The sequence below is a fragment of the Podarcis erhardii genome (assembly GCF_964252035.2).
Source record: "Podarcis erhardii genome assembly, chromosome: W".
Classification (NCBI taxonomy): domain Eukaryota; kingdom Metazoa; phylum Chordata; class Lepidosauria; order Squamata; family Lacertidae; genus Podarcis; species Podarcis erhardii.
Window position 1 is genome coordinate 545,812 of NC_138506.1, and position 14,664 is coordinate 560,475.

The 14,664-nt window shown below is 50.5% G+C and overlaps 1 protein-coding gene and 1 long non-coding RNA gene across 2 annotated transcripts in view; one reads left to right on the forward strand and one right to left on the reverse strand.

Annotated features, from left to right (window-relative positions):
* The window catches only part of LOC309333255, a 191,258-nt gene that overhangs the window by 140,119 nt on the left and 36,475 nt on the right, over positions 1-14,664 (reverse strand). The window lies entirely within an intron of this gene.
* LOC309333130 (putative helicase senataxin) overlaps positions 10,433-14,664 on the forward strand; it is a gene marked incomplete at both ends in the record, with an annotated part of 33,056 nt that continues 28,824 nt past the window's right edge. The window contains one exon of the mRNA XM_081846553.1: positions 10,433-13,174. Within this exon, the coding sequence (XP_081702679.1) occupies positions 10,433-13,174 (2,742 nt within the window). The remainder of the gene's footprint in view (positions 13,175-14,664) is intronic.

The window sequence follows — 14,664 nt, forward strand, 5'->3', positions numbered from 1 at the left end:
CTCTACGTCTTAGAAGCTAGACCGGCGAAGCTCCATCTGAGTCTCCGCCTCCTAGACACCAGTTTAAGACTCTAGCTTTACTCCACCTCTTCCGTTGTTCTTTCCTCCTCTGGGTCCTTCTGCCCCCTGGGGTTTCCTCCTTTCTGGACTCTTCTGACGCTGACCCCCCTGAGTCTTGCCCCTCCTTCCGGCGGGCTTTAGGACCTGGCTCCCTATCCGGGCTGCCTGCTGTGCCGCTCGCCTGTACATTTGAACTTGGCGCGCGCGCCCAGCCGGTGACTTTCCTTTTGACCGTTTCCCCGCTCTCCGATGGAGGCGTGGCCAATCCTGACTCATCTCCTCCCTCTGGTGGTGGGAAGACTGGTCCCGATGCCTGGGACTCCTCCCCCCCACTACGCTCTGGTGGGGACGCTGGTCCTGATTTCCAACTGCTGCTCAGGAAGTCCCCGCTGGCCCCTTCCTTCTGGGGTTTCCCCCTTGGCACCCCCCTTGCCCTGGCCATCGGCGCTCCCTTCTGTGAATCTTCCGATTCGCTGGAGAGGCTCATGGAATCCCTCGGACCACTTTCATCTCCTGTGCTTCCCTCGGATTCCTCCCCCTCGCTCTCCATTTCCTCCCTCTCCTGTGCCTCTGCTCCTGAGCCCCTGACAGTAAGTAATGCGGCTATTCGCTTAGAAATGAAGATCCCATCAGTGGAGTTAGTTATATGGAGGAGAGTTTTGATTTATTGGATATCCCTATGGCATAAACTCCCGAACCACTATCTCATTCAATGCATGTGGCGAGATGACTTCACAAATTTGTGGTCAGGAAAAATCCATGCCAAATTGCTGTCCTATGAGATCTCGCCCACTGAATTGCTCAAACTGGATCTAAATGTGGCAAAAAGGTGTATAAATCAAAGGCTGGATGATGCGGAGCTATACCAAAATTTCGTAGCTGGTGGTGGAGTCTGCTCGCCGTTAAATTTCGGCATAACCCCTATCTACCGTACTCCGTCCTACTTAACATCGCTTATGGCCGCGTCTCACCGATATGCCTTCTTTAGAGCTAGGTTTAATGTATTTCCAACAAACGTGCTGAGACATAGATTCACTAAGGGCCAAGTCCCTTCAATGTGTGCTTGTGAAATGAAAACATCTGAATCTCTACATCATGTTATGTTTATCTGCCCTTTGTACAGTTCAGCCCGTGCTAGCATACTAAACTCCAACAGTGAGCCAACAGTGTGACGCGGCAGCTAAAAAAGCCAATGCAATTCTGGGCTGCATCAATAGGAGTATAGCATCTAGATCAAGGGAAGTAATAGTGCCACTGTATTCTGCTCTGGTCAGACCTCACCTGGAGTACTGTGTCCAGTTCTGGGCACCACAGTTCAAGAAGGACACGGACAAACTGGAACTGACAAACAGGATGAAAAGACCACCTGTGCCCCAAGGCTCTTCAGCTTCCTGCCCAGAGTCTCATAGTCCTATGCTATACATTGAAGGCTTTGTGTGGCATTATTTATTTGTACCCACATGAACCAGAAGGAAGGGGTAGTGGTCAGTTGGCTGTATAAGACTTGGCAACTTCTCTATCACATCATGAATCACTACACCTGGAAAACAGCACCCCCCCCCCCCAGGACATACCTCCACACACTGCTGACTCTGTCCCCCTCAGTACCACCATCACACATCTCAGTGGCAGGAAGCATTCTGTACACTGTACCATCCACAGCCAACTTGGTGTGTTTTGAATTCTGCAACTGCTGTACTTGATCCACTGGCTCAGAATCAGAAAATAGACTTCTAGCAGGGTAGAAGTTTAATGCCTCTAATCTGGGTTATCAGCATACTCATCCATGATCACCAGCCTTAGATCTGAAGGGGTTAGTTCAAGAATGGAAAAAGACTCCTCCAAGTCACTTTGGTGCTGCTAACACAGTGGTTTGGCTTAATCCCCAGAGGCGCACACCCTTGTCTCTCCAGGCCAGGGCTTTTTTTCAGCCAGAACTGAGTTCCACCACCTCTTCATAGCATACTGGCAGCTGTACAGCGTCACGGCACCCAGAGCTGCGTGTCAGAGGCTTTGGGCTGCATCCTGCCACTCGTGGCTTTGTGTCGGAGGCTGTGGGGCAGCACGTCAGAGGCGACTTTGTAATGTGGCAGTGGGGCAGAGAAGTGTGCCCCCCAAAAGTGTTTTCTCCCTAAAAAAAGGCTTAGCAACTTTGGCTCCCCCCTAAAATAAACTCAACAATTTAGTATTGTCCATCAAAAAAAGTGGGAGTTCCTGCACCTCTTTTTCTAGAAAAAAAGCACTGTTCAAGACAGACTGATGCCAACAACAACATCATAGGGTCAGTCTCCTAAAAAATTCCTGTGTTTTGGTGCTCTCAAACATAATCTCTTATACACTTCTAAACTAACATGTGATTTCTACTTCACCAATCACAGGATTATAGAAAACTTTCCCACAACTATTGCAACCCACTGACATCAATCTTGACCAGTGGTTTCAAAATCTGTGTGTCGTGACACCCTGGGGTGCCTTGGATGATGGTCAGGGGTGCAGCGAGCAACATGGGCCTCTGTCCCTCTTTCCTTCACTCCCTCGCATCTCTGCCTCCCATAGGCTTGCACAGCTGTTTGTTGCAGCAGCCCTGGCTACAAGCTCCCCAGGCGAGTGGTGCCTTTGGGGCTGGTCAGGGGGTGCTGGTTGCCAGGAGCTGAGGCAGCCTCGGAGTAAGCAAGCAGACTCAAGGGGCCCAGCCAGTCAGTCCACCAGCTCTTGCTGTTGGGAATGGACAGTGTGAGGAGACACTTCTCTTTGGGGCAGGGGGCACAGCTCAGACCAGGGACTGCAGCAGCTACCTGGAGGACTCCCAATGAGAGGGAAGAGGAGAGGAGGCTGAGGGAACACTCCATGAGGGAGGGTGTTTGAAAAAGGGTGAGAGGCTGCCAGTTCTGCAGGTAAGGGGAAATGTAACTGGGCTCCTGAGCCCCACAGGGGTGCCACAGAAAGAATGTAGTTGGTCAAGGGATCCATGGACTCAAAAAGGTTGAAAACCTGTTCTAGACCAGTGAGAGAGCCCACCCCAAACTCCTCCTTTTAACAATGTCTTCATTAATCATTTATCAATGTCTTTTGGTTAATCACTCTGTTTATCATTTGTCTATCAACATCTGCTTTCCATTATCTGTGATTAATACATCAGTCCTATTGACCTAAGGTTAAATGCAAGTTCTGTTATGCCTAGCATTCTTTTATCCATTGTCACAGTGATTATATGCTTACATGTGATGGTTTGTGTATGCTATTCGCAATAAGCACCCTCTGCTCACTCAGAGAGGTATTTACAGTTCTTTATTTTGCATATGTAAAAGCAGCACAGTACAATCATGCATCCGAATCGTCTGGTTCAGATTCGGGGAGTGGTCTTGTCCTGCTTCTCCTCCAACAGAAGAGGCGGCTGGAATGTTCATGGGACGTCTCTGATCCCTGCGCTTTAACCCTCTCCTTTCCTGTGCCGAAGGCATAGGCTCCCCGTCTGTACCTGAGCTCCCTGTGCGGTGCTGTGGCTCTGCTTCAGCATCGGAGAGCCTTGCCTCCTCCTGGCTCTCCCCCTCTTCCCCTTCCATCATCTCCCGACCGTTTCCTTCTGACTGTTCCCCCTCTGACTCTTTTCTTCCCCCTGACTCCAAGGCGTCCCTTGGCAGTCCCGTGACATTACATTCCGTCAGAGTTTGTTCTCTCAGTGTACCAGGACACTGGGCACACATAACTTCTTGGTTAAAAATAATGTTTTTTCTCTGTTAGAATAGGTTAGTCAAAGTTCATACACAGATGATAAAACTAATACAGCATATGGAGTCCTAAAGGCTCAAAATGGATCCTGACAAGATGAAGGCAAATGGAAATTTCTCCTTCACGTAAACTATATCTTAGTGTTAAATTTGAAGCAGGCGTTTGAGCAGAACCTGGGTCTCAGTTTAAGTTTGAGAATAATTTAAGTGCTCCTTGTGACAAATTACATTGTAAGACCATAATCATTCCCATAGTCTTGGGACTCCAAGTCAGTGAGGAAATAACACTGAGCTTAATTACATTTTATTCTGTTCTTTTCTGCCCCCCCCCCATCTCGAGCTTTCAGAATAGTGTGTACTACACATTTAAATAAGTAGCTAATGGTTTAAACCTGTCATGGACTGTCTGGATGCGGGGGAGTGGTGGGAGGTGCCAGCTGGAGAACCCCCAAGGGATCCTCCAGGGGAAGAAGGCTCAGAGCCAGGGGACTGATGGCAGGCTGCTGAAGAGTGGTCAGAGGAAAAAGAGGGAGCGGACTGGGAGTAGGTGGTGTTGGAAGCTGAAGAGGTAACAGGGTTTAGTGAACAGGAAGAAGCTGGGGCAGAAAGTCATAATTCAGAGGCTGGAGAGGAAGGGGGCCAGTAGACCAAGAAGAGGCAGGCTGCTGAAGGACTAAGGAGTGTCTCCCTTCTATGACCAGCTCCGCTCCCCCCGGCCTCCCAGAACATGCAGAGAAATGAAAAGAGCAGAGGAGAGATTGGTTGCGTGCAGACGTAGTCTCCGACTGCTTGGAAAAACCCCGGGAGAGGAGAGACCATAGGCAGCTGTGGGAGGGCAGGGACCTTCAGTCCTTGCAACTTCTGCATTGGGCCAAGACCTACTGGGAAGAGTTGCTGGGATCATTAGGCCTGCACTGTTTTTGTTTCTTTGAATAAAGAGTTAACTTCACTGACACCAGTGTTTTTTTATTGCTGACCTTCACATGACTGGCTCCTGACAAAACCCTTGGCTTTCTTAATATTTTTGAAGGACTAAATCTGAGCCCATGTCGGACTATGGAGATGAATTTGTCACTTGCAGCCAACTGGCGTATGACTACCACATTGAAAAGCCCCACAAGGTAACTTGCTTGTTGATCTATCTTACTGTCTTCTTCCATGCTTGAAATATGGCTATGTGGACGGTTCTGGATTATAGTTATAGAGAAGTATCAAATCACATCTGTCCTCTAGAACAGAAGCAGTTTTCCTCCTCCATGTTTGTTTGAAGGGTGGTTTTTTATTGGTGACAGAATTCACCCCCTTGAAAACCTTGTCTTTTTTTCATTTTTTAAAAAAATGTTTCTAGCCTTGTTGGCTGGCAATACCCCCCCCCCCAAAAAAGATCACTGACTAGTATAGGGACAGGGGACCTGTGGCTACAACTCCCATAATCTCTGATTGTTGGCCATGCTAGCTGGGGCTGACGGAATTTGAAGTCCAGCAACACTTGAAGGGTGACAAATCCCCCTTTCCCATCCTAGTGAAATCCTTGAAGTGAGGCGGGTTGTTGTTGGATATGCAGAGCAGGAAAGTTGAGAACATGCTGCTAAACATTGACTTCCTGTTTCCTGTTTCAGGATACCATTTGTCCTGATTACTACCTCTACTTGTACAAAGATATGCAGACTCTGACCGACCTGTTACATTCTGACATCGGCCAAGACATGCAGTTGCACAACAGCACTTTTTTATGGTTCATCCCTTTTATCCACACCCTTATTGAAATATACTCAGAGTCGCAAAGTGATTTCATGCTCTTTATTCAGCTCATAGTGGTGAGGAGGAATGAATGAAAGTCCCCTCAAAGTATCTGCTTTATATACATTATTTACACAATGGGCTGCACATGATTGGCTAATTCCGGAATTCTACTGTAAGCCAATCAGGTTGTGGATTCACTTCTATCTGGAGCATGATTGGGTAGTTCCTGCCAACCAGTCATACTGCTGCATTGTTCTAGGACCAATCAGACTGCTGCATTCTGAATCCTATTGTTCTAGGACCAATCAGACTGCTGCCTTTTGGATCCTATTGTTCTAGGACCAATCAGACTGCTGCAGTTTGGATCCTATTCAACTCAGGACATAACACCCCTCCCCTCTAAGTTCCAGTCCTGCCCGGGAGGCCGCATTCATAGTCCTCAAGGTACGCCGGCGGCCTACGTGTGCGTTGCGGCCTGGGGTGTTCCCTGGTCCGGGGTTCAGGTTCTGGCTCGTGTTCCAAGGATGCTGGCTGTGATGGGGCTGTTTGGTCTGGCGCAACCGGCTCGCTTAGTCGTGGTTCTGGTTCCGGTGTCCTTTCGGCCTCGCAGGTCCTCTCTATATTTACTGATTCTGCCTCTCCTGCTGGCCCCTCGTGCTCTGTGGGCCTCACTGCCCCTCTGTTCCCTTGGGACTCCTCTGCCCTTTCCTCCTCCTGGTTTTCTCCTGGGAATCGTCGCCGTATCTGGTCGCAGTGGCAGCGCCAGCATTGCCCCCCATCCGTTAGCACCTCATACGACACGGGGCCAGTGACCCTGGTGACTGTGGCGGGTACCCATGCTGGGCCTGCCCCAAAATTCTTTGCGTACACTGGGTCCTGAGCCTCGAAGGTCCGGGGGTTCTTGCCTTCCCCCACCCCTGCCTCATCCTGAGCTCTATCGGGGTGAAGGCGGTCCAATCTGATTGCAAGGCGCCGACCCATTAGTAGTTCAGCGGGGCTCCAGCCAGTCGTTGAGCTGGGGGTGCTGTGCTGTGCTGGAAGGAATGTGGCAAGGCGGTACTCCCAATCCCCTTGCGTCATGCGGCGAAGGGTGTCCTTGGTGGTCCGCACCATGCGTTCTGCTTGGCCATTGGTGGCAGGGTGGAATGGCGCCGAACGGATGTGGCAGATGGCGTTCTGCGCTGTGAAGGTTTGGAATTCTCCTGACGTAAATGCAGTCCCGTTGTCTGAGACGAGAGTGTCAGGGAGCCCGTGGGTTGCAAAGAGCCTGCGTAGTACCCGGATGGCTGCGGACGTAGAAGTGGACGGTACCAGTGCGACTTCCAGCCATTTGGTGTAGGAGTCCACCACTATGAAGAATGTTTTCCCCTGAAAGGGGCCAGCGAAGTCCACATGCAGGCGTGACCATGGTGCTCGGGCGGACTCCCAGGACTGGACTGGGGCCCTTGGGGGATCTGGGCGGGATTCTTGGCAGGCCTGGCAGTGTTTGACCCAGGCCTCTATCTCTCCGTCAATCCCCGGCCACCACACATAACTCCTGGCAAGGGCCTTCATTCTTACTAAACCTGGGTGTGTCTCGTGTAGGGCTGTGAGGACCCTTTTGCGGAGGGGCTGGGGAACAACGACCCTGCTTCCCCATAACAGGCACCCCTTGTGGGCCGACAGTTCATGTTTGCGGGTTGTGTAGCCGGCGAATTCTGGCCCGGGGCTGCTGCTGGGCCATCCCCTCCACACCCAGTCCAGGACCCGGGAGATGACCCTATCTTTCTTGGAATGGTGTGCAACTTCTTGTGCCTGAATGGGGCGGTCGGGAAGCAGCTCCAGGCTCATAACCTCTTGTGCAGGTGCTGGGTCGGGGCCTGTTTCCGGTAGTGGTAGCCTGCTGAGGGCGTCCGCATGGCCCATCGCCTTCCCCGGACGGTGAATCAGTGCATACTGGTAGCTGGCAAGGAAAATTGACCACCTGAGGCCGCGAGGAGACAGCACTTGGGGGGTCTGCTTTTCAGGGGCAAACAAGCCAAGCAACGGCTTGTGGTCAGTCACCACGGTGAAGGGCCGCCCGTACAAGAAATCATGGAATTTTTTTACTCCCTTCACAATTGCCAGACCCTCCTTGTCGATTTGCGAGTAGTTCCGCTTGGTTGCGTTGAGTGTCTGGGAAAAGTATGCCACTGGTACCTCTCTTCCATCCGGGAGTTGGTGTCCCAGGACAGCGCCAATGCCATAGGGCGAGGCGTCGCATGCTAGCACCACCGGCAGCCTCTCGTCGAAGTGTGCCAAGACCGAGTTTGAGACAAGCAAGTCCTTGACTGCCTGGAATGCGGCCTCCTGGCGCTGGCCCCACACCCAAGGGGCCCGCTTGTCCAGGAGTCTGTGTAGGGGCTCCGCTACCGCTGCCTTGTGGGGAAGGAAGGAATGGTAAAAGTTCAATAGTCCCAAGAAGGCCTGAAGTTCAGTCTTGTTCTTGGGCGCTGGGGCATCACAAATGGCCCGTACCTTGTCCCCAGTCGGGTGGACCCCTTCTGCGTCCACCATAAATCCCAGAAAGTCCACCTGAGGCACTCCTAGTAGACATTTTTCCCGCTTCACCTTGAGACCCGCCGTCTGGAAATGGTGCAGAACGGTGCGGAGGCGGTCCTCAAACTCCTCTGGTGTGGGCCCAGCAATCAACACATCATCGAAGAAGGGGGTGACGCCAGGAATCCCTTTAAGTAGAGAGTCCATTAGATTCTGGAATATGCCTGGTGCCACGCTGACACCGAATTGCAGCCGCTTTATCCTGAATGCTCCTCTGTGCGTCACAATCGTCTGTGCCTCTGCTGTCGCCTCATCTACTGGCAGCTGTTGATATGCTTGGGCCAAGTCCAGCTTGCCAAAAATTTTCGACCCAGCCAGGGTGGCAAGAACATGGCTGACCACTGGCACTGGGTATGCATGGGCCGTGAGGGCCTTGTTTATGGTACATTTGTAGTCTGCGCAGATGCGGACCGAACCATTAGGCTTGATGGGTGTGACAATTGGGGTTTCCCAGGGGGCATTAGGCACCGGCTCCAGCACTCCTTGCTCCACGAGCCGGTCCAATTCCTCATCTATACGGGGTTTCAGGGCGAACGGGACCCGGCGGGCCTTGAGCCTGACCGGTCGTACTGCGGGGTCAAGCTGTAGAGCAATGGGGGGGGGCCGTATACTGTCCCAATTTCCCATCGAAAACCCCCGGAAATACCTTGCATATGGCATCCACGTCCACTTGTAAGGTAGTGTGGTTCACCCCGGTGACGGCTAGCCCCAGTGGTCCAAACCATGCCAATCCCAGTAAGCTAATGTAGGGACCCTTGACCACCAGCAATTCCAGTTGCCGCGTCCGCCCTCGGTATTGCACCCTGAAGGTCCCCACCCCCATTGTGGGGACCTTACGTTTCTGGAAGTCCCGGAGGGTGAATGGGGCCGGCCTGAGTTTGGGACCCCCAGTAGGGCACAGTTTCCTTAAGGTCCTTGCCGAGATTATGGATAGAGTTGAACCCGTGTCAAGCTCCATGCGGCATGGGGCCCCCTCTATCTGTACGTCAACATAAATTTTCTCTACGTTGGGGTGGGGCAACTGGTATACCTGGAAGTCCGTGAGCTCCTTTGAGTTGCCTTGGTGCGTTGGGCCCCGGGACCTGGGGCTCTTGGATGGGTCATCTGATGCCTGGCGTCGGGTGGGCCGAGCCCGACACACCCGGGCGATGTGTCCCGATTTTCTGCACTGCCTGCACTCTGCGTTGCGGAAACGGCAGGTCCTCCTCTCGTGACTCTCCCCGCAGCTTGCGCAGTTCCCTCCTTCTCGTCGAGGCAGCTGTGGTGTGTGGGCTGCTTGAGTGCGCTGCTGTACTCGGTGCACCTCCTCCCTGTTGGATCCTGAGTCGTCGGTGAGGTCTTCGTGGTGGACCCTCGGTTGGGACGGCTGGCTCGGCCGTGCCTCTTGCGTCGACCTCTCGGCAGCTTCCGTTGCCAGGGCCTCCTCCAGAGTGACCTGGAACGTTAGGTCCTTCTTAGCGTAGAGGCGTCGTTGCAGCTTCTCATCCTTCAGGCCACTGACGAGGAGGTCCCGAAGCATGTTCTCCAGCTCTGAGAAGTTGCAGAACCGGGCGGCTTGGCGGAGAGAGGTCACAAACCCAGTTATGGTTTCCCCAGGGGCTTGCCGCTTTGCGTAGAAGACATTTCGACGAGCCACCACTGAGGGCTGTGGCGAAAAGTGCCCCTTCAGCTGTTCCATTATTGTTTTGTATGGAACAGTAGCGACGTCTTCAGGCGCAAGGAGAGCCGGGGCGTTTGGCTTCTAGGAGGAAGGTGAAACGGGAGGCGTATGCTTCCCAGTCTCCAGATGCTGGGTTGAACGGCGAGAAGCTGCTGTCGGTTGCCATTCTGAGTTCCTTGTGTCCCGGAGCTGAAGCCTGGATACACGGTGCGAGGCAGCGGTGCGGCAGGTGGCGGTGCTGCGGTGCTGTGTGTGGCAGTCAGCTCAGCGGGATCCCATCCTCGTCACCAGTGAAATATACTCAGAGCCGAGAGTGGATTTCATGCTCTTTATTCAGCTCATGGTGTTGAGGAGGAATGAATGAAAGTCCCCTCAAAGTATCTGCTTTATATACATTATTTACACAATGGGCTGCACATGATTGGCTAATTCCGGAATTCTACTGTAAGCCAATCAGGTTGTGGATTCACTTCTATCTGGAGCATGATTGGGTAGTTCCTGCCAACCAATCATACTGCTGCATTGTTCTAGGACCAATCAGACTGCTGCATTCTGAATCCTATTGTTCTAGGACCAATCAGACTGCTGCCTTTTGGATCCTATTGTTCTAGGACCAATCAGACTGTTGCAGTTTGGATCCTATTCAACTCAGTACATAACACTTATGGACCTGAAGGACCTGGGGATTGCCTACAGCATAGTGGTCATTCATCACCTGTGTTTGGAAATCCAAAATGTCCTCAGTGGCACTGTTGAGACTTGTGACAAAGTGTCTGAGTTCTTCATCTGGAACTTGGTGACTGTTGTTGAGTGCAGCCTTGAGAAAAATTGCCTTCATTTTCTGTGGATCAGCTCAGAAATGTGGGTGTGGATAGTGGTGAAATGTGTCATGCTTCCAAGTAACGTGTTCATGCCTGTCATTGAGAGAAGAGTAGTCAGGAATAGCTTAAGAAGCACAGTGACATCACCATCTTGGGAACCTGAGCCCATACAGTTTGCCTGCATGAAACTGATCCGTAACATCCTGAAGGAAGGGTATCAGGTTGTGCAGTCACCCACTTGTAAGCAGTTCCTTGATGAACTCAACTTGCTTCGCCGTAGCCACAAGCACTGGGAGCTGAGTTCCCAGCAGGCTCTAGAATTACAGAACACTCTGAAGGAGATCATATGGAGCATCATGAGCAAATCGTTAAATCCTTCCTCCCTTGTGAAGAGCCCTCCTGTTTGTGTAACTTCACCTACTTTCCTGATGAACCACAAAAGGCAGGAAGACAGGTGTCCAATGAATATGGACAATGAGCACCTACCCTGCTTGTCTGTGTTAGCAAAAAGACACATGGATGCCCAGAAAAATGTGGTGTCTCATCAATGGCCAGGGGTCCAAAACAAGCAAGATCCCTTCTACAAAAGCTTTGGCCTCGGTTTTCAAGACCTGGAGACCAAAGACTTCAGCACAAAGGAGAAGCCCAGTTCTTCCAGATCTCTTACAGAAAAGAATGGTAACAGCAGCAGTGCTTTGGAGAGAAAGGTTGGTCTAAATGACCTTACAAGCAAAATCAGATCTCTGAAACCAGACAGCACCCTGCAATTAAAACTGTTACCTGAAAGTGGTAGGAGAGGAAATACCAATCTGGAGCCAGGAACAGAAAAGCTGCAGTTGGTCAGAGACAGAACAAAGAGCCAGGAAGGGCAGAGGAGTGAAATCATTGTAGCCAGAGGCAGCACATCAGACACATTGCCTTGCAAATCAGAGGCAAGCTCAGGCAAGGCCTCTGTTGTGTGTGCTAAAGGAACCAGTTTACCCATTGACTCTAGCCAGGAAAGCATCATCCGTCACCAAAAATGCATTAAGAGGAAAGCTAAAGGCGCTGTTCAAACTTTGTCTGCCCGAGAGAGCAACAAGTTGTCTGCTGATGCAGATGATTCCCCAAACGAAGTCATTATTTCTGACGCTTCTTCAGATGAGGATGAAAACAAAATGAAAGCTGGTAGAGAGAGCAGGAAAGGGCAAGTGGACGTGTGCCTTGAGAAGAAATTCAGTGCCCCAGATCAAGAGCCATTGACTACTCCAGACCTCATACATCATACAGCAGTTCGTGAAGGCCACATCAGCAAGGGAAATGCAGTGGTATGCTCAAATTTCACAGGGATATGTGCTGGCAATGGAAGCTGTTCCAGGTGCACAGATCCAGTTCTGCCCAGTACATCAGCATCTGCCAGTCCTTCAGGGTCAGCACCTGCTGTCAAAGAATCCACTATTCAGCCAGGGAAGAGCTCTGCAGAATATGGGCAGGTTAAAACAGCTAGAGAAAGTCCCAAGGGAAGCATCAAGCCAAGCATGCACAGTAAAAAAACACTGCTGGCAAAACTGGCAAGATCTACTCCTGCTCTGGTCCCACCCAACGAAATCCAACATATGCCAGCCCCAACCTTAGTGACAGAAAAACATGGCCTATCAGAGAAAGTCCAAAGAGCAGCCGAACTTGCTCAGTGCACACAGGACAGTCTTGCTGAGTTGCGCAGATACAGGGAAATTGTTGGCGAGGTGGATGTTCCCCAGGAAAGGACATCACAATTAGTAAATGCTCAGCAACTAACTACTAGAAATAAGAACAATTTTGCCTGCCAAAAACGTCAGCTCTATAGGCAGACAAACCCCAAAGAGAGAGAGAATTGTCAGTGTACTCAGGGAGAAACTCAGGAGGCTCAGCCAGCCAAAAAACCCAAGGCGTCAGAGCTAAGACCTGTGCAGTCTGCCAGTATGGTGGGGGTGGAAAATCAGAAGGAAAGTTCTGCTGGAGCTAGTAAAACCAATCATTTGACCTTTCCAGATCCCTCCTCTAGCCCATGTGACGAGGATGTGGCTTTGAAAAAGAGAGAGCCCCAATTGAATGAGAACAAAGATGGTGACGGCTTCTTTCTTACACAGTTGGATCCAGTGGACATGGAACTGTGTTCACAAATAGAAGATGGCAGTTACCTCTCAAACATGGAAGTCAATATATCTGCAAGCCCACTGCAGGGTAGTAATGATGACTTGCAGTTCAAGACCCCGACGCTGAGCAGCATTCTCCAGCCTCGGATTTCAAACAACACCCCTCAGTTGCTGAATGTGCAAAATAACCATATTGTCATGGCGCTGCCCACCCCCAGAGCTGGTTCTTGGAACAAAGTGCACCAACCCTTTGCACAAGCAAACATTGTGAATGCCCACCAGAGAGACCATGGGATTTTCACCAGAGAGGTGCTGAAGTGGAACTATGACATGTTTGCAAACTTTAAACTGTTTGGGCCACCAAGCCATCTCCTTCAGTCTATTGTTGCCCCTGTCACAGCCAAGTTTGAGGATTACAATGACTACTTCAATACTTTCTTCCCCTTAATGATGCTAAATGCATTTGAAACGGTAAGCTGGCAAGAGACCACCTCGTTTTTCTCTTTCCTCCTCAAAGGAAATCCTCCCACTAGCTGCAATTAAACTCTCTCTCTCTCTCTCTCTCTCTCTCTCTCTCTCTCTCTCTCTCTTTCTCTCTCTCTCTCTCAATTTCAAAAGTTGACAAGTTGACACATGTTTCCAAATACACATCCATTTTTCTGTTCAACTTCCCCACCCCACCCCTCCATGGTTTCCCCTGTAATTTTTAAATTTCCTGCATATTATCAATATTCTATACCTTGTCTTTTCCACACTGTACTCAACAACAAGTATTCAGTTGCTGTTCTTCATTCAAATCCTACCTACGTTTTAACATGTTTACAATAATTCTTTAAATATTCAACAAAAGGTTTCCACTCCTCCTTAAAACCTACCTCTTCTTGATCTCTAATTTCCATAGTTAAGTTTGCCAATTCGGCATATTCTCATAGAATCATAGAGTTGGAAGAGACCACAAGGGCCATCGAGTCCAACCCCCTGCCAAGCAGGAAACACCATCAGAGCACTCCTGACATATGGTTGTCAAGCCTCTGCTTAAAGACCTCCAAAGAAGGAGACTCCACCACACTCCTTGGCAGCAAATTCCACTGTCAAACAGCTCTTACTGTCAGGAAGTTCTTCCTAATGTTTAGGTGGAATCTTTTTTCTTGTAGTTTGGAACCATTGCTCCGTGTCCGCTTCTCTGGAGCAGCTGAAAACAACCTTTCTCCCTCCTCTATGTGGCATCCTTTTATATATTTGAACATGGCTATCATATCACCCCTTAACCTCCTCTTCTCCAGGCTAAACTTGCCCAGCTCCCTTAGCCGTTCCTCATAAGGCATCGTTTCCAGGCCTTTGACCATTTTGGTTGCCCTCCTCTGGACATGTTCCAGTTTGTCCATGTCCTTCTTGAACTGTGGTGCCCAGAACTGGACACAGTACTCCAGGTGAGGTCTGACCAGAGCAGAATACAGTGGCACTAGATTTGCCCTCCTCCAGTCTGCCGGGACTTCGCCTGTTCTAGATGCAATACTCCTATTGATGCAGCCCAGAATTGCATTGGCTTTTTTAGCTGCCGCGTCACACTGTTGGCTCATGTCAAGTTTGTGGTCAACCAAGACTCCTAGATCCTTTTCACATGTACTGCTCTCAAGCCAGGTGTCACCCATCTTGTATTTGTGCCTCTCATTTTTTTTGCCCAAGTGCAATACTTTACATTTCTCCCTATTAAAATTCATCTTGTTTGTTTTGGCCCAGTTCTCTAATCTGTCAAGGGCGTTTTGAAGTGTGATCCTGTCCTCTGGGGTATTAGCCACCCCTCCCAGTTTGGTGTCATCTGCAAATTTGATCAGGATGCCCTTGAGTCCATCATCCAAGTCGTTGATAAAGATGTTGAATAAGACCGGGCCCAAGACAGAACCCTGTGGCACCCCACTAGTCACTCTTCTCCAGGATGAAGAGGAACCATTGATGAGCAC